This window comes from Ursus arctos, unplaced genomic scaffold (assembly GCF_023065955.2).
Source record: "Ursus arctos isolate Adak ecotype North America unplaced genomic scaffold, UrsArc2.0 scaffold_3, whole genome shotgun sequence".
Classification (NCBI taxonomy): domain Eukaryota; kingdom Metazoa; phylum Chordata; class Mammalia; order Carnivora; family Ursidae; genus Ursus; species Ursus arctos.
This window is the reverse complement of record NW_026622985.1, coordinates 90,735,877-90,763,146: the sequence shown is the minus strand read 5'-3', so window position 1 is coordinate 90,763,146 and position 27,270 is coordinate 90,735,877. Positions and strand designations below refer to the sequence as shown.

At 47.4% G+C, this 27,270-nt stretch overlaps 1 protein-coding gene across 1 annotated transcript; it reads left to right on the top strand.

The window, feature by feature from the left end:
• The first annotated feature begins 845 nt into the window (after window positions 1-845).
• On the top strand, window positions 846-26,156 carry TRPV5 (transient receptor potential cation channel subfamily V member 5). The gene is made up of 15 exons (XM_026512828.2): window positions 846-973; window positions 3,216-3,313; window positions 3,463-3,585; window positions 4,053-4,190; window positions 4,465-4,563; window positions 4,710-4,885; window positions 5,274-5,420; window positions 7,070-7,282; window positions 18,710-18,796; window positions 18,895-18,971; window positions 19,221-19,386; window positions 19,585-19,651; window positions 21,619-21,887; window positions 25,048-25,154; window positions 25,853-26,156. Exons 1-15 carry the CDS (start codon window positions 846-848, stop codon window positions 26,154-26,156), a joined length of 2,199 nt encoding a protein of 732 aa, XP_026368613.1.
• The last annotated feature ends 1,114 nt before the right edge of the window (window positions 26,157-27,270 follow it).

Sequence of the window (27,270 nt, the reverse complement as noted above, 5' to 3'; positions counted from 1 at the left end):
CCTTGGCTCAGCTCCTATGGTTCCACCTTTGGAGTCTCCCCTGGTTGGGGATCCACAAAGCTGGGAGGGAAGACAGAGGAGGGCTGCCCAGAAGCCTCCGGGAGGCTAGCTATAGGGTTAAGGACAGAGACAACCACAACACAGAGAAGGAGCCCCTCGGGGCTTGGAGCTTATCTGTGGAAGGAGAACCAGCAGTCCTTGGGCTCTTACGATCATGCTTTAGGGACACTTCCAGGAAACCATACGATTATTGGCCCGATTCTACAGATTGGAAGACTGAGGCCCAGAAAGCTCGCCTAACTGATCTGTAATGGCCAAGAGCCAGAATTCAAACCAGGACCTGCCTGATTGCTGAGCTGGAAGGCTTCACTTTTCTACTGTCCTATATCCCAGTAAGTGCTCACCTTGCTTGTGGGGCCCACCTTCTGGGCTCCATCCTTGCTCCCCCTCTATTTTCCACCGCCTCACCCTCCCTCACCTTCCCCTGTCTCAGCTGCAGCCCCAACCCACTGCCAGGAATGAATCTCCCTCCCCTCTCCCCTCCCAGCTCTAGGGAAGGTTCTGTGCCCCAGGGGCTCTCTAGAAAGAGCTCCTCCTCCAGGTAAATCTGCTTTCTCCTGGCAGGGCCCCCAGTCCCCTCAGTACATGCGGGCGTGCGCATGCGTACACACACACACACACACACACACACACACACACACACTACACGCTGCATGCACAAGTCACACAGGAGATACACTCCCAGTCCCAACCCCAAACAGGCTCCGCCTCCTCCTCAGTTGAGGAGTCCCGGACTGGCTCCTTTTACCACATTCCCTAACCCGCCAGTGCTGTAAGGAGAAGATATGGGGGCTCCTCCACCTAAGGCAGAGGGACCCTGGGTCCAACTCCAGAAACTTCTGGCCTCCTGGCTGGTCAGAGGGCAGGACTGGGATCAGCATGTGGACGAGGCCCACATGCTGCAACAGAAGAGGTAGGCTGCCCCAGTCATGCTGCATCCCACCCCACACTGGCCTCCAAGCCCTGTGATCCACTCGGCTGTCTCTCCCTCTTGGAGCAAGCCGGCATTCCATGCCAGGCACTGGGCTGTACCCAGCCCGCTTGTGACAAACCCCGGCTGCGTCCTTTCATGGGCAGGGCAGGAGGAGACTCAATGTAGACTCAAAGCCAGGGACAAAATGACACCACAGCTCTAACCAGCCTGCCTGGTGGCGGAGGGGGGCGGGGGTCAGAAAGGGACAAGACAGAGGGCAGCTGACCCTGGAGAGAGGCAGGTGCAGGCTGATGGGGAACAAGTTACTGGGGAAAGGCATGAGACCCTGCAGGTTTTTGAAGACTTGTTGCCTGGAGAAAGAGTAAGGAATTCCCATTAGTATGAATGAAAGTTACTGTGTGCAAAAAGGGGGGAGAGCTCTGTTTTGTATTACACCTGGAGCCAACCAGCTGATAAGGGAAACTCAGCTTATCTACCTCTCAGTCTACGGTGTCCCAGCCATATCCCGAGGACACAGAGATTGAATGAGGCCTGTGCCTGCCCCTGGGATGCCTTCAGGTCAGGTGGGGCTGACACCTGGAGACAGATCATTTCATGAAGAAGTGGCCAGGGCAGGGACCCATCCTGCAGTTGGGCCTCTGCCTCGGAGTATTTGGGGAACTTGTCGCCCATTAGACAGTTGCCTAGGGATTCGGTGAGCAGACAATAGCAGGTCTGGGGTCCAGCCCGGGCTGGCTTCGTGCGAGGGTCCCCTCGACAGTGGCATAGGATCCCTTGGTTTAATGAGCTGCTGTTGTCAACTCAAAATGCTTCATTTTTGAACAAGGAGTCCTACATTTTCATTTTGCTCTGGGCCTCACAAATTGTGCGGCTGGCCCTGGGTACAGTCTAAGGCCTCATTTGGGAAAGGCTCTCTGATCACCAACCCCCCACCCCAGGCCCTGTGAGGGATCCTTTGACCTCCTCCCCTCCCTCCAAACTTCTGGGTGAGAGTCGGGCCATCTTGGAGAGAGAGCTGGGTTCTGGACTTCCCCTCTGCAGAGGGAGGTGGGCTAGAGGCCTAGCTGCTAAGGCTGTGTGCGGTGCCCCCAGAAGAGGAGGTGAACTCTGGAACCCTAGCCCTGGGTGCCCTGAGCTGGATAGACTCCCACTAGGTGAGATGGGGAGGGGATGGCCCTTACTCTGCCGGTCCCTCCTGAGAGTCCTTTTCTAACAGACAGACTCGAGCTCCACCTTAAGATAAAAAGCTTCTTCTTTAAATAAAAAAGTTCTTCCCCCTGGCTCACAGGGCAATTGGAAAAGAGGACCTGGGGGCTTGGGGATGTCATGGGAAGCACTGGTCAGTCTGTCTGCCTTTCATCTCTCCCTCTTGACCCTCACCTGCCTTGTGTTCACCCTGGGAGCCCGTACTTGTTTGCCCAGCAGGATGGGCTTCAGCTTTATCTCTTGTTTGGTTCATCGAGGCAGCAGGCAGCAGAGAAACAAAGATTAATTGACAAGAGGTGCCTTAGGTTGGGTATGTCCACAGGGCTTCTCCCGCTCCCAGTTGCACTGTTCTCAGAGAAGCCTGAGGCTGTGCTCCTTCTCAGTCAGAAACAGGGTAAAACACAGAAGGACTAGATCGTCTGTACCCCACTCCAGAACTCTCCCTCCCCCCGACAGTGGGGATATGTATCTGAACAGCCCGGAGGGGTATTTGGAATTTTGGCAGCTTGTAAATCTCCCAAGTCCCAACAACTGGCCCATCTTTGCTTCCCTGCCCCTCTGGTCTCTCAAAGTTCCCCTTGCCCAAGGAAAGCCGGTTCAGCAGGCCTGGGAGCAGGGGTGAAAACATTTACTCAGCTTAGATGGATTCAGCCAGGCCAGGCCTGATGGCCTCCTGTCAGTGTCACCATGGCCACCTGCTCAGCAGCCCAGGCCTTCCGCACCCCCCCCCCCGAGTCTCCCACCCACCTGAGCCTTGAGCCACGCACCCCCTCCGGCCCCCAACTGGGGAAAAGCTGACGATGATGCAACCATCGGGGGCGGGGGGAGCTCTGCACCTGGCTCTCATCCCAGTCTGACCCTCAGCTAGAGTCTAGCAAACAACTCTTTCCGTCGTGTCACTGAGCACCTTGTGTGACTCGTGTCTGTTCCACATAGAGAATGTTTCTGATCCTCTCTCTGCTATTGGCCTCTCTGTGGTTCTGCCTCCACCTGACTCATGTTCACCTTCTCCCAGGATCCAAGAGTCTCCACTGCTCCAGGCAGCCAAGGAGAATGACCTGTGTGTCCTCAAGAAGCTTCTGGTGGACCGAAGCTGTGACTTCCGGCAGAGAGGTGGGGTGCAGCTGGGGTGTGATGGGAGGGGGGCCTGGCCCCCAGACGCTGAGGAGTTGTGCAGGGGGTGCTGGAGAGTACCGCCAGCTGGAGCCCCTTCCTCGCGAGGCTCTGGGCAAGAAAGACACCCCTGTCCTACTCCACTCCAGGAGCCTTGGGGGAGACAGCGCTGCATATAGCGGCACTCTATGACAATATCGAAGCTGCCATGGTGCTGATAGAGGCTGCCCCGGAGCTGGTCAAGGAGCCCACCTTGTGCGAGCCATTTGTAGGTGAGGAGCCTGCACAGTAATTCAAGGTGGAGACAGTAAGGAAGGGGCTGATGTCACCTCTTCACATGGGCCTCTGCTGGGAAGGGGTGACAGAGGGTTCAGGAAGGTTGCCCTTGAGTTGGAAGGAATGCAAAGGTCCCAGGCTTGGCCTTTAGCATCCGTGACTTTCTTTAGCTGTTCCATATTTCCTTCCTACTCCTCTCATGTTCCATGAAGGACAATACTCTGTTTCTTTTTCTCATAGCAACATTAGATCACATGTACACCCTACCCACAATAGTCAAGAGGTGGGGACAGTGAGGGGACAGCCTACGGGACTAATCACCCAAAGTACCAGGCCATCGTGCTGAGCCAAGGGCAGAAATCTATGCCAGGACCTGTCAGGGACCTTCTGTATGCCAGGGGGATGTTGTGTCCCCAAGAGAACTGGGGACAGACCCCATGACTGAGAGCTCTCTCTGGGCCAGGTCAGACTGCACTGCACATAGCCATCGTGAACCAGAACGTGAACTTGGTGCGAGCCCTGCTTGCCCACGGGGCCAGCGTCTCTGCAAGAGCTACGGGCACAGCTTTCCGCCGCAGCCCCCGCAATCTCATCTACTTTGGTGGGAGCAGGGCCAGGGCTGGGAGGAAGGGGGCGTGGGGAGGTGGGCAAGAGCAAAGGGAGGGGGGAGCTGAGGAGGGCTCCAGCCCTGGGAGGCTGGTAGGGTCAGGCCTTAGAGGGCTTAAGCCCCATGGCCCTTGCTCCATCCCTGCCTCTGATTCTGCTGACAAGTGTCAGCAAGCCCGGAGCTGAGATGTGGGGGGAAGGAGGCAGTCACTCCGGAACACAGCCCGTCCCATCGGGCACTCATGCCACGGAGCCCTCTGTGTCCACAGGGGAGCACCCTTTGTCTTTCGCTGCCTGCGTGGGCAGCGAGGAGATCGTGAGGCTGCTCATTGAGCATGGAGCTGACATCCGGGCCCAGGACTCCCTGGGTAAGAGCTGGGCTCAGGAGGGGAGCGGCGACACTGGGGGCCGTGAGGGCAGCGGCCCGCACAGCCCTCGGGCCTGCCCCAGGATGGGCAGGGGAAGAGCGGGGCCTTCGGTACAACGGCCATGGGACAGCCGTGTCCCCCCGCAGGAAACACTGTGCTGCACGTCCTCATCCTCCAGCCCAACAAGACCTTCGCCTGCCAGATGTACAACCTGCTGCTGTCCTACGATGGGCGCGGGGACCACCTGCAGCCCCTGGACCTCATGCCCAACCACCAGGGTCTCACCCCCTTCAAGCTGGCCGGAGTGGAGGGCAACACTGTGGTGAGGGGGCGCGCCCCTGGCCCTCTGGCCTCCTTCTAAAGACCCTGCTTCCCTAGCTCCCCAGAGGGCGGCAGTCCCTTACTCCGAACCCATCGCTCAATGCTCAGCCTCAGGCCTCCCTGATCAGGAGCTTGGAGAACGGCACTCTAGAATATCTGCTCCGGTGACCCGAAGTGCTGTTCCCTTGGCCTGTCCTCTTCTTTCTATCTTTAGAGAGTTTGTGGGAAAGAGAGAGAAGCAGAAACAAAAGGAGGTTCACGCACCAGAGGCGTGGGGATGGCTGAGTGCCCGTCAGTGCCGGGGAGCGGGCAGCAGCCCTGCTGGGTGGCGTGGTGCCCGTGGCCCGCTTCTCCCACGGACCCTGGGCCTCCCCGCTGTGTCCTCGCAGATGTTCCAGCACCTGATGCAGAAGCGGAAGCACATCCAGTGGACGTACGGGCCGCTGACCTCCACCCTCTACGACCTCACGGAGATCGACTCCTGGGGGGAGGATGTGTCCTTTCTCGAGCTTGTGGTTTCCTCCAAGAAGCGAGAGGTACAGATGCCGCAGTGGTCCAGGGGCTGTCAAGCATCTGAGCAAATCCTGTCCGTTTGCTTCGGTCCTGGGCTCCAGACACTTCCCTGCCTTTTAATAGTTGGGGATGAGAACAGAACTATGGGGCCTTTGGGAGAAAAGTCCAGTCTGACTGCATTTTCCCTCTGCCCATCTCCAGCTCCTCTGCTTACCTTTGTCAAACTAACGTTTTAGCTGAGGACCTCTCCAAATGGAAGTCGCTTCCTATCATTCATTCATTCATTCATTCATTCATTTATTCCTCATTGAGCACCTTCTGAGTCCCAGTTGCTATTCAAGGAACTGAGACTACAGAAATAAATCACAGTTCCTGTTAGTCCGCTTCCTCAAATTTGGGCCCCTGTCCTTGGTAACTGCAGTGGGTACAATGTATGCCATCAGAGGGGCCTGGACCATGCACAGTGGCAGCAAAATGGAGGTCAAGTAACTTGTTGGGCTCCCTGCTCAGTGGGGAATCTGCTTTTCCCTCTCCCTCTGCCTGCCGCTCCCCCTACTTGTGTTTTTTTTTTTCTCTCTCTCTGTCAAATAAATAAATAAATCTTAATTTAAAAAAAAAGAGAACCCCAATCCCTCTGCGTGAATTGTGCCAGCACAAATCCTGGGTATCCCGTTTCAGCGGGCTCTCAGTGTTCTCTGACAGGTTTTATTCTTGCCTTGAGATCAACTTCTTTTCCCTTCCCTCAAAATTCCGAGCCCTTCTTACCTCCCTTCTGGCTCTCCCCCTTTGCTCCATCAGAAGCCCAGACTCCCACATTATGGCAAAAACAGAGGCTCCCTGCCTGGAGCTCCTTCCACTTCCTGCTCTGACCTACCAAACACCTCAAACTGCCCACCGCCTCTCCTTCCCTCTGGGTTCAGTGGGAAAGATGTTCTTTCCGCTGATGGTTAATTCCTCCAGCTATGCTTTGAATTCGACTTTTCTTCCTTTCTCAGATGCCTCATCCCTTCTGCCCCCCTCTCTCGTTTGTGTTTAACCTTCCACCATGTACTTACATCAGGGCCCCAGCCCACCCTAGGGGCCTAGATTATGGCCACATCCAAACCCCTGTGCCTCTATTGCTCCTCTCTGGTCCATGACACGTCCAGAACAAATATGCCTGCTTCCTTGCTTGAACCCCCCAATGCTCCCCATTGCATTCGGAAAGCTCATTCAAATTCCTGACTGTGGCATTCACAGTGTGCGATGGTCTGCCTCTGATTTATGTCACCCCTTACAACTCCTGCCCACCACTCCCCACGGGTCCTCTCATGTCCCCAGACACACCCCGTTTGCCTTTGTGGATGACCTCTCTCACCTGCCTGCCTTGGCGACTGCCGCTACTTCATGGAAAGATCTTCTCTAGCTCCCCCCTTTCGCTCCACTAACCGCTGCTCATCCCTCAAAACTTCATTGGTGCTCCAGCGCCTTGTTGTGTTTCTGTGATAGTCCCCCTGCAGCGCTCACACGCGGCTCAGCGTAGAGTGGAAATTTACCAGTTGTAAATGAAGTGGCTGTCTAACCGAATGAATGACGGTGGCGCTGCTAGTGCCCTGCCCTCCGGGATCCGGTGGGAAATCCTGCATTCCTCACCATGCTGGTCACCCCCATCTATGCTCTCCTTCCGTGGCAGGCTCGCCAGATCCTGGAGCAGACCCCAGTGAAGCAGCTGGTGAGCTTCAAGTGGAAGAAATACGGGCAGCGGTACTTCTACATTCTGGGCGGCTTGTACGCGCTCTATATGATCTGCTTCACGGCCTGCTGCATCTACCGCCCCCTCAAGTTCCGCACGGGCAACCGCACAGACCCCCGGGATAACACCGTCCTCCAGCAGAAACTGCTACAGGTGAAGATGCTTCGTGGGAGGGGGTGGAAGGGAGTGGTAGCAGGGGGTGCCGGTGCTGGAGAGCAGAGGGATACTACCTGGGAAAGACGCACTCGGCTCCCGCCGCTGTAGGCTCCTGATCACCCAGACGCCAATTAGGCATGAGATAGGAGACCAAACAAGGCGACCTAGTGAGTAAAAGTGCACGTGTCCAAGGAGCTGTGGTTTTCCTCACTAACCCTGAAAGAACACTTGTTATTACAAACATCATACATTTGTCAACTTCCTCATAATTTGCAAAACCTATTGTTCTAAAGGGAGGAACATTGTGCTCCAAGTACATTTCTTTTTTTTTTTTTTTAAAGATTTTATTTATTTATTCGACAGAGATAGAGACAGCCAGCGAGAGGGGGAACACAAGCAGGGGGAGTGGGAGAGGAAGAAGCAGGCTCATAGCGGAGGAGCCTGATGTGGGGCTCGATCCCATAACGCCGGGATCACGCCCTGAGCCGAAGGCAGACGCTTAACCGCTGTGCCACCCAGGCGCCCCTCCAAGTACATTTCTGAGTCCATTTCTGGTCTGTGAGGGCAACACAGACCTCCCTCCAGGCCTGTGCTCTCTTCTCAGAGTATGAGGGCATTGGCAGTAATGTGTCTGCCGTCGGACCACCTGTCGGATCCGCTGAAGAAGGATGCCCAGATTAAGTAGCTGGTGAAAGTAAATAATTTTTGAGGTTCCTTTGAATCCTGTGGGCTTGCCAATCTGTAGTGTCCTTCAGAGACCCAGGTGGAGAGGGTGGCTCAGCAGAGGTGGAGAGGGGCTCTGAGAGTCTGCTGCTGAAGGGAGCAAACTCTCCTCTGTGGGTGACAGAATGAGTAGACTCTCATGAGTACTTCCGAGCATAGACAGTCAACAAGTATGGCCGCATTGGGTTGGTTTACTGTTCATGAGTAACCAAAATTCTTGTCCCGGTGACCTGAAATAGCCAAAAGTGAGTGCACATATGGGGGCAGAAAGCAAAAGACAGAGGAAGAAGAACTTTGCCAGGCAAGTAAGAGCTAAGTCACCGGAGACTGATGTTGCACGCAGGATGGGCCAGCCGCAGGTGTGACACAGCCTAGGCTAGGAAGAGGGATCGTTTGGGTCAGAAAGAGAACATAAGCTGCTTGCCTAGTCAAGGAGCAAAAACCCTGAGTCAAGTTAGTGGAAGGCACAGAGAAGCAACAGAGAGCATCAGTGAACCCCAGAGTAGGTCAAGACACTCCATCTCTCTTGCTTCTGTAACTGCCTCTCGCTATATATTCGGTGTGCTCATGGATCCAGAGCCAATCTCTGACAGAGTCGGGTTTGCTACCTGGAGAGGACAATCCTGAGTGTGCTGGGGCTGCCTTGTTAGAGTGGGCACCAGTGCGCTGGGGGGAGGTTGTGTCCCACGTGTCTCAAACTGGGCGTGAAGCTTGGCCCAGGCATGGAACCCACACAGGGAGAAATAAGGACGTTGAGGAGATGGCCCAGTGGGGTAGGGGAGAGACTAGAAATGGGGAAAATGCATACACATGTACGAGTTGAGGGGAGCTGGGCTTTTCCAACATTCCAGGCCCTATTTTTCAGATGTGTTGTTTTCCCAGTCCTTTGGCTCCAGCTTACCTGGGGATTTTCTGGATTTAGACTGTAGATAGCATTCTGGCCTGAGAGTTGGGTGATGCTGAACAATTTTTTACTCAGAGACTCCTCTCCATGTGCCCCCTTTCTCTCTGGCACAAGACTAACCTGTTCCTTTAACCCAGATAGTCTCTCTTTAGAAGATCCCCTCCCCCTTACCGCAGGATTTAGCTGAGAGCACCTCCCCTTCCGCCTTTTTTTCTTTCCTCTTCTTTCTTCCCCCGCCCTTACCATGTTTACCCTTTTGTCTTCCACCTAGATAATAGATACTTTAGGCCAAATAGAAGACTGTTAACTTTCAAATGTTCTTTTCTTGATGGGAGAAAGGGGCTCAGAGATTAAGAATGCTTTTGTAAGGGGTTCAGGTAGCAAAGACTACCAGTGGAAGATCCCTATTGTTTCACGTTCCTCCTTGAGCTGTGTCCAGAGTTTCTGCAATATCTGTGTCCTCTTACTCAGTACTAAGCCCATCTGGATAATATCAGGGGCTCCTAAACTTATCACCATGATCTGAAAGATCCTGCTTTCACCATGTACCAGGCTTGTTAAATAATAGGAAATTCTCTCTTTTTTTTTTTCTATTTTCTATTACTTGGGAGTCTTAGAAAAATGGAAATTGCACCATTGGTGTCTTGATTTGATTAATATAATTGTTGACACATTGGTTAGCCCGCAGAGCTTTATCTTACACAAATGAATACTTTACTATCCAATTATAGCAATAAATCTGGGCGCACAGGGTTCCCAGCCACTGAAGGATTTCCTCTGCGGATCTCATGGGATCCAGAGAAGTCACCGGGCTCCGTGAGAGCAGCCCAGCGTCACCTTCTCAGGACAGTTGAAAGGAAAGGAAAAACTCGTCTGTTTCTATGCGCCAGCGCTAATAACACAAAAGCAGACAGAAATGATGGAATGAGAGTGTTTCTGTCCAGTTTCAGAGGTCTCTTTGGGGTTACTGCACTCTAAGATGCCTCATTGTTCAGCCATAAAAGTTGTGCTTTTCCAGAGTTTCCTAAGAACTCTATTAGTTCAGTTGATTTCCTACCTCCATTCAACGTCTACTTGGTTTAGGCAGGGCGACATGCACAGTGATGCCAGTTCTCTTGGGTTTCCAGGTGAGTGGAAAGCATCAGTGTGGGAGTCAGGTGGCTTGGGTTTTAGTCCTAACTCTGAAATCAAATAGTTGTTTGACCTTTCACAGATCCTACCTCTTACTGGATCAGTGGCTTTTAACCAAGATGGGCAGCTGGTAACAATACTGGTTTCTAATAAGTTAGAATGTCTGGAGCTGAGGCCCCCTGTCAATGGTATTTTTAAGAACTCTGAGTAATCCTAATATTCAGCCAGGCCTGAGAACTACTGGCTTCCGTTTCTGATACCTATTCATCTATAACTTTCCAGTCTTAAGTCAATCCCTCTGATCCTTTAGATTCCTGATGTGCTGTTCAGCAAGAGGGCATTGCTCTCTCATTGAAATGCCTCTTTGTCTCCTGAAGATTTCCTCGATCTCTCTCCTGCCCTTTTCCCAAGAACATGTCACTAATTTGTTCATTAAGCAAATAACCATAGAGAGCCTATGGAGCCTGGACATTGTTGTAGGCATTAGGAATTCAACACGATCTGAGCAAAACACCCATGATCTCTGCCCTTTCGGGTCTACAGACTGGTTTACATTAAGTAAATGAATAGATATTTCATCACAACCTGTGATTGTTACAATTCACATTATGGTTTCATATGACAAGAAGAAGGACAGGCTGCTAGGAGAGCTTATAACAGGGGCCTAGGCATGCTGAAAAGCCAGAGGCGCCTTTCCTGAGGAATATCCCTAAGCCGAGAGCTGGACACCAGTTAAAGCTGGAGAGTTAGTCCTAGGCAGTAAGCATGCACCAAAAAAACCCTGCCGCAGGAAGAACTTTGCCAGCATCCGAGGACAGAAAGAAGAGCTAGAGCACAGGAGCTGGGTGGGGCAGGAGCTGCCAGATGAGGTTGCCCAGGCTGACCCTGCTCAAATCATGAAGGGCCTTGCAGGCCATCTTGAAGATTTTACTTTCTGTGCCAAAGTCAATGGGAAGCTCAGAAGGATTTTAAATAGGGGAGGGACTTAACAAGAACTTTGATTTAGAAACATGTCTCTGTTTATAAGGTGGAGAACAGATTTGAGGACACCAGCGTGGATGTGGGGGGACCAGTTAAGAGGCTGTTATGGTTCAGCAAGCAAGAGATAATGGTGGGTTGGCCTAGGGACATGCTGGGGGCCAGGGTGGCATCACTACAGCACAATGGATTAGGTGCAGGGGGGAGGGAGCACAGTGCTGCAGGAATGACTCATAGGTTTGCATTCATTTAAAAGAATGAAATCTTGCCATTTGCAAGGACATGGATGGAGCTAGAGAGCATAATGCTGAGTGAAATAAGTTAGTCAGAGAAAGACAAATACCATAGGATTTCACTCGCATGTGGAATTTCAGAAAGAAAACAAAGGAAAGAAAAGAGACAAACAAACCCCACTCTTTTAACAAACATAGTTATCAGGGGGGATGGGTGAAATAGGTGAAGGGGAGAAAGAGTATGCTTACTTATCTCAATGAGCCCCGGGTGATGTATGGGACTGTTGAATCACTATATCGTACTCCTGAAACTAACTTAACACCGTATATTAACTATAGTGGAATTTAAATTTTAAAAAGCAATAGAAAGAACACTGTCCTAAGAATAACTAAGAAAGCAGCAAACAAATTGAATAATTCAGGAATCATTTATTAAATATTTGCTTTGTGCAAAAAAAAAAAAAAAAAAAAGTCCTCCACCTGTCGTGGTCAGTGGGATTGATTTGTCTACACATCATTATTCCTCACAAGCTCTGAACAACCCAAAGCACCACAGCTACTTGAAAACCCAGTTAATATCCAGCTCTACACAATGCTGTTCAGGGATCCTAAGCAGCTTATTATGGGACAAGCACAGCAAATTAAAGAGAAAAAGAGATGAATGGAAGTAGGGGGGCTGGTAGGTAAAAATAACACGTGCTGAGTGCTTACCTTGTGCAAGTTACACGCATTTATCAGTGCTTGGGGGAGCTGGTTAAAATCAGATTCTGACAATTAAAGCTCCAGTGGGACCCGAGATTTCTAACTAGCAGCGGGGGGATGATGATGTTGTGATTCTGTGGACCGCACTTTGGATGACAAAGCCTTATATCCTTTAGTCCACATAGATACCCTAATTATTAAGGGAAAGTATCACCATTTTAAAGACGATGAATCTGAGGCCAGGAGAGGTTAAGTACTTTGGCAAAGGCACTCAGTGGGTAAGGGCAGCCCTGGGATCGGGGTTTTGGTCTGGTTCACTGCCGAACTTCACCTGTACCTACCAAGCTAGGCCATTTCTTTCTCCAGAGTCATGTGCTCGGTCCCAGTCTCCTTTCTTAGTGGCCCCATTGCATGAGAAACTCATGTCTCTGGGCTTTGAGGGGCCCCCAGGGCCTGCCACATGCCCCAGTTTGTCCAGCTATACCTCATCTCTCGCGGTCGGGATGAGGGACACCGCGTGTGAGGGGCAGCCTTGGTTAGGACCCCCTGCATGCTCTAGAGGATCAGAGTAACCCCTCATTACGAGCCAGCAGGACTCTTTCTGGAAACTTCGTTCCTTTGCAAGCTGGGGTCTTGGGGAGGAAAAGAATGTCTAGGACTGGAATTTGAGTGCAGTTTCGGCCGTCTTCCCACTTCCTCTGGGTTGCCCACGCTCCCTGCCCGTCTCCGCGGTGGTGCAGGTGACTCTGACTCTGCTCTGCCCACCCCCTCTGGGCATTTCCTTCAAGGCAATGAGCTCAGCCAGCTGGTAAATGAGAGCAAGGTCATTAGGCTCACTTCCATGAAGTATGAATGGTCAGCCTCCTCAGGGGATTTGGCTGTTGACAACTCCTGAAATTCCAAAGCTTATGATGATATAAAGAATTCCAGTCATTAATGAAAGACATTTATTTTTAGAGGAGTGGTGTAGAGTATTTTCTCAGTACATTATTAGCCAGGCCCTCTTAGGTGACCTTGAGCTACAAATCTCAAAATCCTGGAAAACCCCGAATCTTTGTGACCTTTTCCCCATTCGCCTCCAGATGGGTTTCCTGCTTCCTGATTCCCTCTTTATCTCCCTTCTGCAACTCTCAGATCATGCTCAGCTTGAACCTCCCTGCTTACCCCCTCCTTTCCCTCCTTCCTTCTTTCAAAACAATGGAGCATCCACTACACTGCACCATGCATTGTGGATAAAAAGGAGTGAGGTGCCCCTGGTCTCAAGGAGCTCTGAGATGACTGGTGAGGCATGTAGCGCCCTGATGATTATAGTGTGCTGGGTGAGGTCTGTAAGCAGAGTGGTGCCAGGTGCCTATGGGAGAACCCCTGAGCTGGGGTGGAGGGACAGGAGAGGAGCCCCAGGAGGAATGCCATGACCTGACTCTTAAGGCTAAAGTGGGCCAGGAACTATGATGGAGGAGGGCAGTTTAAGAAAAGGGCATAGTCCACACAAAGGCCTAGCTTAACGCCAAAGAACCCCAATAGTTCAATGTGGCCGGAGCATCACACGGAACGTGAGGACACGGAGGAGGAGCCAGACCAGCAAGGGCTCTGTACGTCACGTCTGGTAGTCCAGGTCTTATTTTGTTTAATTCTCATCTCCCAGTGGCACTTCTAATTAAAAGAATACAGGCACATGATTTAAAAATTAGAGGGCAGGTATAATGAACAGCAGCAGTGTGGGGGCCGGCCCCTCCTGACGCACGTCCTATTCCATGGAGGCAACCAGGTTTTACCTCTTTAAGTTTTTCATTCCTGTCATTATCGCCACACTGCTGAATAATATGCTTCCGTCTTTATTCATTAATTTAATTTAGACATTATCAATGGAATTTCTGCTATGATAAACGCCTAGGCAGCACCCTCCATTCCCATCTTCCCTTCATTTCTTTTTTTAAAGATTTTATTTATTTATTTATTTACTTATTTATTTATCAGAGAGAGAGAGCAAACAAGCAAGGGGAGGGGCAGAGGGAGAGAGAATCTCCCGCAGACTCCCTACTGAGTGCAGAGCCCAAGGCAGGGCTTGAGCTCATAACCCTGAGATCAAGACCTGAGCCAAAACCAAGAGTCGATACTTCACTGACTGAGCCACCCCGGTGCCTCTCTCCCTTTCACTTCTATTCTGAAGACTTAAGGGAACCAGGAAAGGTATAGAGCAGAGATGCCATGTGATGACATTTGCATTTTAGAAAGACCAGTCCAGAAGCATGGCGGGGAGTGGGCCAAATGAGGGCAATGGCTTCATGGTAAACCAGATGACAGATGCCACGGGTTTGCAGTAAGGGAGTAGTGCTGCGAATTGGAGGAAAGGGAAGCATTTGAGAGAGAACTGGGAGACTGAATGAACAGGACCTCAAGAATGAGTGTGTCTTCTACTTTACTTTACCAAGCACAACCTTGATCCCAAAACCCTTTCATAAAGACCAAAAATCCTGAAAACTGTGGATCAGGCTCTCAATATAGACAGAAAATCTTGAATACAGTCTCCAGGGAATAAAATTCTCAGAAATTCAAAGGAAAGCTCATTCCCAGCTTGAGTTTAGGGTTTAATTCACAGAGGTGGTTAATGAAGGGGGAATTCTTATTATCAGTTCAATAGACATCAATACGTCGTTCACCAAAATTCAATGCTCCCGTCCTTTTTTAAAACGTGAAAATCTCAACTTTGAAAAGAGTTATCTATTCCAAACTGAGAGCCAACCTTATATACATTGGTGCGAAGCACTAGAATTCCCCTGAAAACCAAAAGAAAAAGAAAGTGCTTTAAAAGCCCAGTAGTTCCATTAATCTTTCATTTTTATTGAGGTATAATTGATAAAGAAAATTGCAAGATACCTAACATGTACGTTGCAGTGATTTGGAGTATGTATACAGTGTGAAAGTGCTCCCACCATCTAGTTCATTAACACACTCATCTCCTCGCATATTTACCTTCTACCTTAGTTTTTGGTGAGAGCAATTAAATTCTACTCTCAGCAAAATTCCTTTTTTTTTTTTAAGATTTATTTATTTATTATAGAGAGAGAAAGATCACAAGCAGGAGGGGCAGAGGGAGAGAGAATCTCATGCAGACTCCCCACTGAAGGCAGAGCCCCATCTGGGGCTTGACCTCATGGCCCTGAGAGCACGACCTGAGCCGAAACCAGAAGTTGGACACTTAACTGACTGGGCCACCCAGGCACCCCTCTCTTAGCAAATTTCAGTTATATAATACAGTGTAGTAATCAACTATAGTCATGTCGTACGTTAGGTTCTTAAGGCCTTATTCTTCTTAGAGCTTTAAAGTTTATACCTTTTTACGAACTTCTCCCTATTTCTTCCACTCCACAGTTCCTGGTGACCACTTTTCTATTCTGTTTCTAGGATTTTTACCTTTTTTTTTTTTTAGATTCCACATATAAGTGACACCATGTGCAGTATTTGTCTTTCTCTGTTGGGCTTATTTTACTTAACGTAATGCCCCAAAGGTCCATCCGTGTTGTCACAAATGGCAGGCTGTCCTTCTTTTCTTGTGGCTGAATAATATTTTATGGTATATATATATATCATGTTTTCTTTATCCATTCATCAATTGATGGATACTTAGGTTGTTTCCATATCTTGGCTATTATGAATAGTGCTACAATAAATATGGGAGTGCAGATATCTCTTCAAGATCCTGTTTTTATTTCTTCTGGGTATATGCCCAGAAGTGGGATTGCTGGATCATATGGCGGTTATATTTTTAATTTTGTGAAGAACCTCCATACTGTTTTCCATAGTGGCTGCACCAATTTGCATTCCTACAGTGCATAAGAATTCCCTTTCTCCACATCTTCACCAATATTGTTATTCCCTGGTTTGTTTGGGTTTTTTTGGATGATATTCTATCAGGTGTGATATAAATATCATTTTGGTTTTGATTAGCATTTCCCTAGTGATTGGTGATGTCGAGCACCATTATATGTCTTTTTTGGAAAAATATTTATTCAAGTTCCTCTGACCAGTTTTTAATTAGATTGTTATTTTTTGCTATTGAGTTGTATGAATTGCCATTATTTTTATTGCAACTTTCACACATATATATTACCTTTTCCTCTCTAGAGAGAGCAATTAAAGACAAATAAAACCCCTATATGAGGGTCTTGTGTGGTGATCTTGGATAGCAGCGAGGAAGGGAGCCTTCAGGAGACTGTGGCACTGTGCGGCCCGGTTTAGGAGAGGACTTTTAAGGACAGAGTTGTAGCAGCAGCTACTTTAGGGCAGTCAGATCCCAGGTGGAGCTGTGATAAAGCTTGGGACACCTGTTACTCACTGGTGAACTTGTGCAGAACTCATACTTGGTTTGTTTTTTGTTCTTGTTTTATTTGAGAGAGAGAGAAGGCAGGGTTGTGGCAGGGACAGAGGAGAGGGAAAGAGAGAATCTCAAGCAGACTCCCCACTGAGCACAGAACCCCCGTAGTGGGGCTTGATCACCCCACCGGGTGATCATGACCTGAGCTGAAACCAAGAGTCTGTCTCTTAAGCATCTGAACCACTCAGGCGCCCCAGAACTCCTACTTGTAGAGGAATCTGTTAAACAAGCAGAGGGGTGGAAGTGAGGAGAAGCCCCAGAAGAAGAGTGTCATTGGTTGGTGTTTCACCTTTTCACCTCCTGAGGGAATAGCCGATGCCACTCTCCCACCGTCCTCTAGGGGCGCTATGATCCCGCACAATGCTCAGGGCCAACTTGTGCAATTCCTTTACTTAGTTGAGCCAAGAGCGAGCAGATTTCCAGACCTATTTAACAAAGATAAAAACTTGTGAAAGAATTCAAAATTTTTGTACAGACACATATTTGGCACAGATGCAGTTATTTTATTTCTATAGTTAATGTACTTATTATTTATCCAACTACTCACTACCTGATTCTCAAAAGGAGTTGGAATGTTTTACAATTAAAGAGAGATGCTACAGGAACATTAAGATAAAGAAAAAGAACAAGGCCTATGAATTGAATTTCAGGACAGAGGTAGGGGACTCAGAGCTGAGTATAAAAAACAAAAACAAAACAAAACAAACAGCCTCTGAGCCTCCTTGGAAGCAAGGCAAAAGGCAAATTGTCTCTTAGATGATAAATAAAATCGACCAGTTTGTCAAGAGAATATCAGTTCCTTAAACAACAAACAACAATAACAAAGTCACCAAAATCTAGCCGCAGGTGGTTAGATCACGTTGTTTCCTAGGAACACAGACACCAGCTCTTTTTATGATCTCTCCTAGTCCCATAGGATTTACCTGAAACGTTTCCACCCTCTGTTGGTAGTCTGGTCCTATTCTTCCATAAAGCCTCATATCCTTGGGTGCTTCTGAGCTGTCGCTTTCTGAGAAACAATGGGGCTCCTGGTGGATACCTTCTTTATATCATTGATCCCCTCCTACCACATAGCATCTCTTCCTATTTCAAAATTATGTCTCTCACTGGACCAGGGAGTACATTCTCAAAGTACCCTGTTGAGGGATGCTTAGAGGTTCCAGTTTACCAGCAGAGCAGAGATGATTAGCATTCCTCATGCCTAATGAGGGATCACACCCTTCCTAGCTTAGATCATCAACTTTCCCACTGGCGCTGGGACTCTCAACTCCTTTCTTGGGTGCACCACTCAGAGAAGTGACCTTAGAGAAGAGAGCTCCTCAGAGTCTAAAGCATACTTGAATGTGTTGAAATTATTTATACAATTTCATGTGGGGATTACATATATATGAACACATTTTTCTGGCAAGGGGGTCCACAGTCTTAATGATACTCTCCAATGGACTCGTCACTTCAAAAAAGTTAAGGATCATTATTGTTGAATTCTATCACTGCATATGTGTTAAGTTGTAAGACTTTCACTGTGAAATCACATGCACATAAGGAGGATGGTCTTCTTTTGTCTTGACCTTAGGGCTATATCTTCTATGCCCACTGCTCAGGATAAGGCAGGGACCTTCCTTAACTAAAGTTAAGTTTTGGGACTCTTCCAAAACTAAAATCCATACAGTGTCTCTAGCCTTGTTTTCTGACCTTTTCTATGTTGCCAAATCATAATAAAACTACAATTAACATATCTATAGTGCTTTCTGGTTTATAAACTACATCCAGATACATCATCGAATGTGATCTCCACAATAACACTGGAAGGTAAAGCATTATAGTCTCCATTTTACAGATGAGAAACCTCAGACTCAGAGAGATTAAGTGGTTTATTCAAGGTTTTGCTAAAACTAGTTGGTTCTGGGTCCATTCTGGAATCTGAATTCTGTGATATGTTTATAGTCTAGTCTATCTTCCAAGGATCACAATGAGATTGGAAAAGCTGGACTTTCAGCATAGTTGAAACCATCCCAAACCACTGATAACTCTTCCTGTTGGTTTAGCCTTCTTAACTCGATACTCTGAAATGTGATCTCAACCCCTTGGTACACATATCATAAACTTCTGCTCACCATATATATTATAGTGATTCGCTAGGGGGTGGCTCACATTATTAGCATGTACAATGTATTTTAAGCCTTGGATACCTAGACTAATGCCCTGAAAACAGAGTTAGCCACAATAACAAATACAGTGGTAGGGGGTGGGAGGTATGATGGTGGTAATGGGGGCTTTTCTTTATCTGAGATGGACTTCAGTTGTTTTAGACCACTTGCCCAAAAAAGATTTGACTCTTAATCCATCAAAAAGTACTTACCCTGAACTTACCCCCACAGGAGGCCTATGTGACTCAGCAGGATAAAATCCGTCTGGTGGGGGAATTGGTGACCGTTGCGGGGGCTGTGATCATCCTGCTCCTAGAGGTGAGGTACCATCAGGGTCCAAGCTGAGGCCATCCACCTGGGGTCCCAGACTGAACTGCAGTCCACATTGTCTTTTTGTTTTACCGGTGCCTTCCTAGATCCCAGACATCTTTAGGGTTGGTGCTTCTCGATATTTTGGACAGACTATCCTCGGGGGACCGTTCCATGTCATCATGTGAGTGTCCCTTCCTTTCAGTCCCCTGCCTTCCCTTGCCAGAATTGTTCCAGGTCTCCCATTTACTCTCCGGGACCTAGACCTCAGTTGACTCTCACCTTCAGGGATTTCCCTCTGGTGGGCTCATATGTGTGTGTTTTGGGTGTAAGGACTAAGCCTGAGGGGGTACTACCCAATCTTCACCATGCTAGAGGGGATAAGAATATTTCCTCTCTCACTCCTTGTTCTCTTCCTCCCCCCTCTGCCAAGCATCATCTATGCCTGCATGGTGCTGGTAACCATGGCGATGCGGCTCTCCAACATGAACGGGGAGATGGTGCCCATGTCCATTGCCCTGGTGCTGGGCTGGTGCAGTGTTATGTACTTTGCTCGAGGATTCCAGATGCTTGGTCCCTTCAGCATCATGATCCAGAAGGTCAGTGCTTTCCCCAAAGCTTCCTCTGGCTTCAGCTGTAGGACCTTTCCAGACAGAGGGAGGAAGTCGGAGCAAACAGGAAAACACTGCTCTGAGTGGATCTGGTGGAGCTAGGGGGCCTCCAGTCTAGCAGGATGGCTGCAGAGAGGCAGGTGGAGAAGGGTCACTCCACCCTCCCTCCCCTTCTCTTTCCTGTAGATGATTTTTGGAGACCTCATGCGTTTCTGCTGGTTAATGGCTGTGGTTATTCTGGGATTTGCCTCAGGTAAGAGCACTGTCCCCTCTTCTACTAGGTAATGGGGTCCAGTTCTTCAGAAAGTTGGCTCACTCTTTCTCAGTTCTCTGTTTTGCTCCCCACCTCCCCAGTAGAAATTGAGTCAAAAAGCATATCCACGGGATATGGGTCACTCAGGTTGGCTTAGAAGTGAGACCATGCACTCTGACTTTATGGGCCAATAACATTCATGTTGACTAACCGCTCTGCAAGATCATTAAAGAAGAGATAGAAGAAAGGCTTTGGAGAGAGAGGGCCATTAAACAGGAAAGACTGGCCAGTTGCAGATCTCAGAAAACTATGTGGGCAAACAGAGACAGTGCAATATTTAACTCTTCTGTGTTTATACTTCAGAAGAAGCATAGAGAATTCAATAACACAGAACATACTTTTTTTTTCCTATGTGTGATCGAATTTGGGAGAAAAAGAAAGAATTCAAAGAGGAGGTACTGAAAAAGATTTTAGAAAGTTTGAGAGTGAGAGAGGAAAACAGAAGAAAAAGAGCTGTAAAGAGAGATTGAGGAAAGAGGGAGCAGGGACTCAGTCTCAGCCCAAGCTGCTCGGGGAGAGGGGGACTCTCAGGGTAGAGAGAGGAGGATAGTCAGAAAATGACAGCCAGAGCCCGAGGGAGGGTGAGGGCAGTGAACAAGTGGAGAAAGTTCTTAGGGAAAGGTGCTAAGAGGATGGAAGAGGAGTAAGATTGGCAACTCAAATCCAGTCTTTAATGTCTGCAACTAAACATCCGTAAGACAAGGGGATGTCCTAGGCAGTATTTAAAGACCCCTCCCCCCAGCTCTAAAAGACCATGGATTTTAGTACAAAGGACACTATTCTTGTCCTAAGAATTCCCATTTAACAGGGATTCCCACCAAACAGTAGACTGAAAAAAAAATGCCCCAAGATCTGAGTTATGAATGGGTAAAACTGTGGTAGTCTGCCTATTTGGAGTATTTCTTATGTATTCTTTCTCCCCACTCTCTACCCCATCTGCACACATAAATTACCACTCACAACATATATGTATAGTTACATAGTATGCGTATGTTGCATAGTATATATATGTTATATAGCGTATAGTATCATGACTTGCCAATTGCAAAATGAGATCATGATGACAGAGCAGCTTTCTGTCGATGTCCTATACCCAGAATCTCCTAAACCATCTCTTCTTGATTGTTGCACTTGCTTTTTGATTCTTTGTCATAGACCCTATTTCCATTCTTGAGATCACTTTTATATTTCTGTTCACCATACGGGCAGGAGTGTTTCAAAGGTTCTAATGCTGTACTAAAGTTCCAGGATGTGCAGTATTATCCAGCAGGCTAGACACTGAGCTGGGAAACCTTCTCCATGAGGGTCCAAGTTCACCCAGGGAATCTCAGAGTGATGGATGGTTATCTAGAGGTCACTGAGATTTTTTTTTTAAAGGTGCTTTTTTTTTCATCATTTCATATGTCAGTTCTTTGAAATTGTTGGAGATTCCATGCATTCTTGTAACAAATCATCTTTTACATATTCTATTTTCTAAGATGTGAAAAGCAGTTAGGTGACTTATTTTGTGTGAAAAGCAGTTAGGTGACTTATTTTGTGTGTGTGTGTAATAAGTGTAATAAGTGTGTAATAAGTCACCTAACTGCTTTTCACATCTTATATGTGAATATATATTTATAAAAAATATATATATATTTATAATATAATACACACACATACTTTATACATTTTGTTAAATGGCTGAGTATTACCATTTTCCAGACTGATGAACTGGGTCATTTGACATCTCAGGGTTAGCCAGGTCCCCATGTAGAATGTGACTTACATGTACACAGTCACATATGTACATTTATGGGCATATCTATGTGTCTGCAAGTGTGTAAGTATGTGGAGATATGACTAGGCCCATACTTATTGTGATAACTCCCTGTTTCCCCATCTCCATGCCTACTTTCTGGGCGGAGCAGCGTTCTATGTCATCTTCCAGACAGAGGACCCAGCCAATCTAGGGCAATTCTATGACTACCCCATGGCACTGTTCAGCACCTTCGAGCTGTTCCTCACTGTCATCGATGGGCCTGCCAACTACGAAGTGAACTTGCCCTTCATGTTTGGCATTGTCTACTTTGCCTTCACCATCATCGCCACACTGCTCATGCTCAACCTATTCATCGCCATGATGGGTGACACACACTGGCGGGTGGCCCACGAGCGGGACGAGCTCTGGAGGGCGCAGGTGAGTTTATTAGTGTTAGTCTTACTAAGGGGAAGAGTATGGACAGAAAAATCAAAGTGGAATATGTTATGGTAGATGACTCTTAGGAGAATCACAGAATAATCCAGTGGGGTTGTCACCTCAACAAAGGTATATTTGGACAGAGGAAGAAACAAAAGGAGGGTAAAATGGTGTGATGGGGTAGGTTCAATACCCAAGAGCTGAGGTATTGATCACAGGAGAAAAGTCGATCTAATAGTCAACCTTGGGTCCAGTGAGAACTAGAAACTGTCTTATTCTTATATAGTCTAGTTTTTATTTTTTTTTATTTAATTATTTCTCAAAGATTTTTTTAAAGTAATCTCTACACCCAACATGGGGCTTAAACTCACAATCCTAAGATTAAGAGTTGGCGTGGCATGCTTTACTGACTGAGCCAGCCAGATGCCCCTATATATTCTAGTTTTTAATGTTCACCTTATCTTCTATTTGCTTCTCCCTGTTTCTCTGTGATTTTTTTCTTTATATCATTGAGGATAATACAATTTTAGAGTTGTAAGTACCTTTAGTGGTCTTCTAGTTGAGCTCCTACCTAGAGATTATTCATCGGTCAAAGGGTCACTTAATATCTTTTTTAATGCTGATTAGGACCTTTTTATCATGCGGATTTGGATAGTGGTTGGGAGGAGGAGAGCTTTGTCGTATTTCAAAAGTTTTTGTTACTGGAAATGTCCATGTTGCATTGAGCTGAAACCTATCTTTCTACAATTCCATTCTTTGGGCCCAGCCTTTTCTTCTCACATAACACAGAACACACTCTTCTGTATGAACACCATTCAGACATTTGAATACAGCCGTCATTTATCCCCTCAGACCTTCCATTCACTTAATAATAATTACTTAGAGGCTGTTATGTGTTGGAAAATGTCTAGGAGCTGGGGACACCATCATGAACACAATAGATGCCATCTGTGTCTTCATGGAGCCTACAGTCTGGTTCAGAAGACCGCCATTAACAATGGACTTCCTGGAAGCCTGTACAGTTACAGTAGTAAGAGTGTCATGGAGAAATAGAAGATGCTAAGAACAGGATGCTACAGAGCAGTCTGATGGGAAAGCTTAGGAAATGCTTTCCTGGTGGAGTAAGAATTGGCCAGTTAAGAAGAATGAAAGAAAGAGATGAAGGATAGGGGTTGTATCAATCAGGACTCTCGGCTACATGGACAGAAAACCAAACTCGAATAGACTTTTAAAAAAAAAGGTATTGGGAGGAGGATATGTTGGTCCTCATAAGTGGAAAGTTTAAAGAACTAAACTAGCTCTAGGCATATCTGGCCAGAGCCTATATCTCCGTTTCCCACATGACATTAGTTTCCCTGTTCTGCTCTCCTATCCAGACTCTCCTAAGTCACTCTTTCCCATGTCTTGTAGAAGCTCCAAACTCCCAAAGGAATGAGCAGATGTACTGCATTGAGCAATTCCAAGAGCCCCTTTCCTGTAGTATTGTGTGTTTCCTGATGCTGTGCAATATGTAATCCCTCAAAGAACATCTTTCCCCTGAAAACCCAGTCTAAGTTCCATCTCACTGTAACGGGTTTGAGCCATAAGTGCATCCCTGAATCTGAAGTTAAGGCCAAGGACTGGAGAGTGGAGATGGTGGTGGTGGAGTTTAGGGGAGAATAGACTAATTGGCCAGGCCTGTGTGTAGTCCAGTCTACCCTAACTGATGGACAGGATGGTGAAGGAACAATGCTGTAAGCTAAAGAGGTTCTGTTACCAGAACAAGGTTGGGGGGGGGGGCGGGGTGATGACTTATGGCACAACAGGACACATAAATGTCCTTTTCTTTTTCTTTTTTTTTTAAGATTTTATTTATTTATTAGAGAGAGAGACAGCCAGCGAGGGAGGGAACACAGGCAGGGGGAGTGGGAGAGGAAGAAGCAGTCTTCCACCAGAGGAGCCTGATGTGGGGCTCGATCCCAGGACCCTGGGATCACGCCCTGAGCCGAAGGCAGACGCTTAATGACTGAGCCACCCAGGCTCCCCATAAACGTCCTTTTCAAGATAAAGAAAGAGAAGAGCTCTGTAGGGAAAAGGAACAAATGATTAAAAGTCCTGAGGTTGGAGGGAACTTGGTGCAACTAAGAAAATTGAGTGGAAGAACATGACATGGGAAATTGGGCTATTTTAAGGATTGCTGGTGCCTTCAACTAACCAAGATCATGGTCATTGCAAAACTAGAGTGGTCCTGATAGGATTGGAGGAATGCAGTATAAAGAAGTGTCATGCCTTTCCTTGCTTTGGACACTATAGTATAAATGCCACCTCAAATTGAGCCAGGTCTTTTAGCAAATATACAATTTGCCCTTACCAAGGTCATGATCAACTAGAACCCCTGCATCTTTGTTATGCAACTTAATTAGTGGGGCCCCTTTGCTGTTTTCCTGTACTTACACAGATACTTTGGTCTTAAACATAAATGTGTAGGACCTTACATTTGGTTCTCTTAGATTTCACGTTATTGGTTTTTGACCAGCATTCCAGTCTGGTGATACCATTTTTATATTGCTTCTGTCACCTCACATATTACATATCCCTCCCAGTTTTATGTCACAGGCTTATTTGATAAGCTTGTCTTCTATGTTTCATCTAAGTAATTAATGAGGGCTGGTCAAAGGACAGAACATGTGACGTGCCACTAGAATTTTCCCTGCCAAGTTTACCCAAGTCATTAACCCACTCTCTTTCTTTGTAGGATATGGGTATTTAATTTGCTGCAAATTCCCTGAACACTAGCAGCATCATTTCATCTCCACCATCATAGAGATTCTATTTAATCATTTCATTTAAATCAAGATAGCTAGTCTATGGCTTTCCTATGAAAAAGCAAATGAAATTAGTTTGGAGTGGCTCATTTTCTATGAATGTGAATAGTAATGTAGGGGTCACAGTTTTATTGAAAACACTCATAAAATATTCTCTCTCTGCTTTTATGATGAATGATGAGTAAAGCAGGTAGCATGATGCCTGGCACAGGTGAGGGCATGGCTAAATGACTGTCATCTCCCCAATCTCTGGGATCCTCATCTGACAGGTTCTTCTTTGGTGCCTATGACAGTGGCCTCAAGTGTCCCCTGAAACCTCATGACTCTGAGTTTCCTCTACCTCTCACTCCTCCCAGGTGGTGGCCACCACGGTGATGCTGGAGAGGAAGCTGCCTCGCTTCCTGTGGCCTCGCTCTGGGATCTGCGGGTGCCAGTACGGGCTGGGGGACCGCTGGTTCCTGCGGTGAGTGACAGTGCATATATGTAATGTGCCAACAAGTGTGAGGCCATGGGAGTAGTGTAACCAGTTCCACATTTAGTACACATCTTTTCATTCCTCAGATCCCCAATTAGACCAATGGGAGACATCATCACTCTATAAAGTGAGACTGCATTAGCCTGTTTAGAGGAAGTGGGTGGAGCTGATGAGGAGGGTGACAAGACCGCTAATAGCTGATGCCAGGCTGTGAGTACATCAGGGCAGTAACGTGTGTGAGGCTATGTATGTGTCCATGCTTAGACGTGGGCATGGGCTACCCAGGTTGTTCTAGTCTTGTTCCTACCTGACCCCCATGTCTAGTAAATTCTTGCCTTGAAGCTAACATTCTCCATACTCTACCTTCAGCTCCTGACCATGGCTCTCCCCTCTCTCTCTGTTTTCTCTTCCGTGTTCACTATTAAACACACACACACACACACACACACACACACACACACACCCCACTACTCTCTAAAACCTGACTGCTTACCTCTTTGGTCTCTATCCCACTTTACCCTCCATTCTACTGCACTTCCCTTCATTTGATCCTGGGACTCTGGTCCCTTCCTTCCTTGTCCTCTTGGTCCTGTTTCCTCCATGTGTTCTTTCCACCTCTCTCTCCTTCTCATCACAGTCCTTTTCTCTTCACCTAAACTGAATCCCTTCCCCTTTGCCCTCCTCAGAGTCGAGAACCACCATGATCAAAATCCTTTGCGAGTACTTCGCTATGTGGAAGCTTTCAAGGGCTCAGACAAGGAGGATGGACAAGAGCAGCTTTCTGAGAAACAGCCCTCTGTTTCTGCCATTGAAAGTGGGACCATAGCCAGAGCCTCTCTGGCCCCCCCAACCCCCTCCCTGTCCCGGACCACATCTCACAGCAGCAGCCACCGGGGCTGGGAGATCCTTCGTCGCAACACCCTGGGACATGTGAATCTTGGGCTGGACCTTGACGAGGGGGATGGAGAGGACAACATCTATCATTTATGATGAGGACCCTTGTTACTGTTGGCCTGACAAACAGGTGGGCCTAGATGGGGGGCAGTATCTAATTTTCATGCCTGTTAATCATAGGGAGGGGGTCAACAGAATAATTCTTAAAGGCCGTGTGTCACCCTTCATGTCAGCATTTCTGGAGATGGGCAATGGGCATCTGTTGCCCCACATATCTCCTGGGTTCCTGGAAGTCCCACATCTTGAGAAAAGAAGGAATCTCTTCCAGCGAAGTGGGACTCGGCCATCAAAGACATGAGGTAGAGATGCTGGACTACCATGTGGACCATCTTTCTTTCTGCCTCAGGCAGGCCCTAGAATGTAGTAAGCTGTGCAGCCTGCCTGGTTCCACAAGGCTTACTGCGGGAAGAGCCAGGCATGGCACTGAGGTTGCAGCCCCTCCCTTTTTCTTATACCCCTGCAGGACTCTCTCGAGACCTTCCTGGCAACCAAATCCCAACTAGAAAACTGCAAGAAGAAATGTTCTTTATTCTTGCCTTATTTTTAAATAATTTTATTGTGGGAAGATGTACATAATATAAAATGTACTATTTTAACCACTTTCAGGGATACAATTCAGTGGCATTAAGTCCACTTACATTGTTGCGTCACCATCACTGCTCTTCATCACAGGACAATTTCATTATCCCAAACTGGAATTCTTGTATTCGTTAAACATGAACTCCCCACCATCCCCTCCGCACAGCCCCTGATAACCAATATCCTACTTCATGTCTGTGAATCTACCTACTCTAGATACCTCATGGAAGTGGAATCATGCATTATTAGTCCTACCGTGTCTGGTTTATTTCACTTAGCATAATATTTTCAAGATTCATCCATGTTGTATCAGGCATCAGAATTTTATTCCTTTTAAAGGCCAAATAATATTTCATTGTATGGATAGACCACGTTTTGTTTATTCATTCATCCATTGGTGGACTTTCAGGTTGTTTCCACCTTCTGGCTATTATGAGTAATACTGCTATGAACATTGGTGTATAATTCTCTTCAAGTCCTTGCTTGCAATTCCTTTGGGTATATTGCTAGACATGGAATTGCTGGGTCTTATGGCAATTATTATTTAATTTTTTGAGGAATTGCCACACTG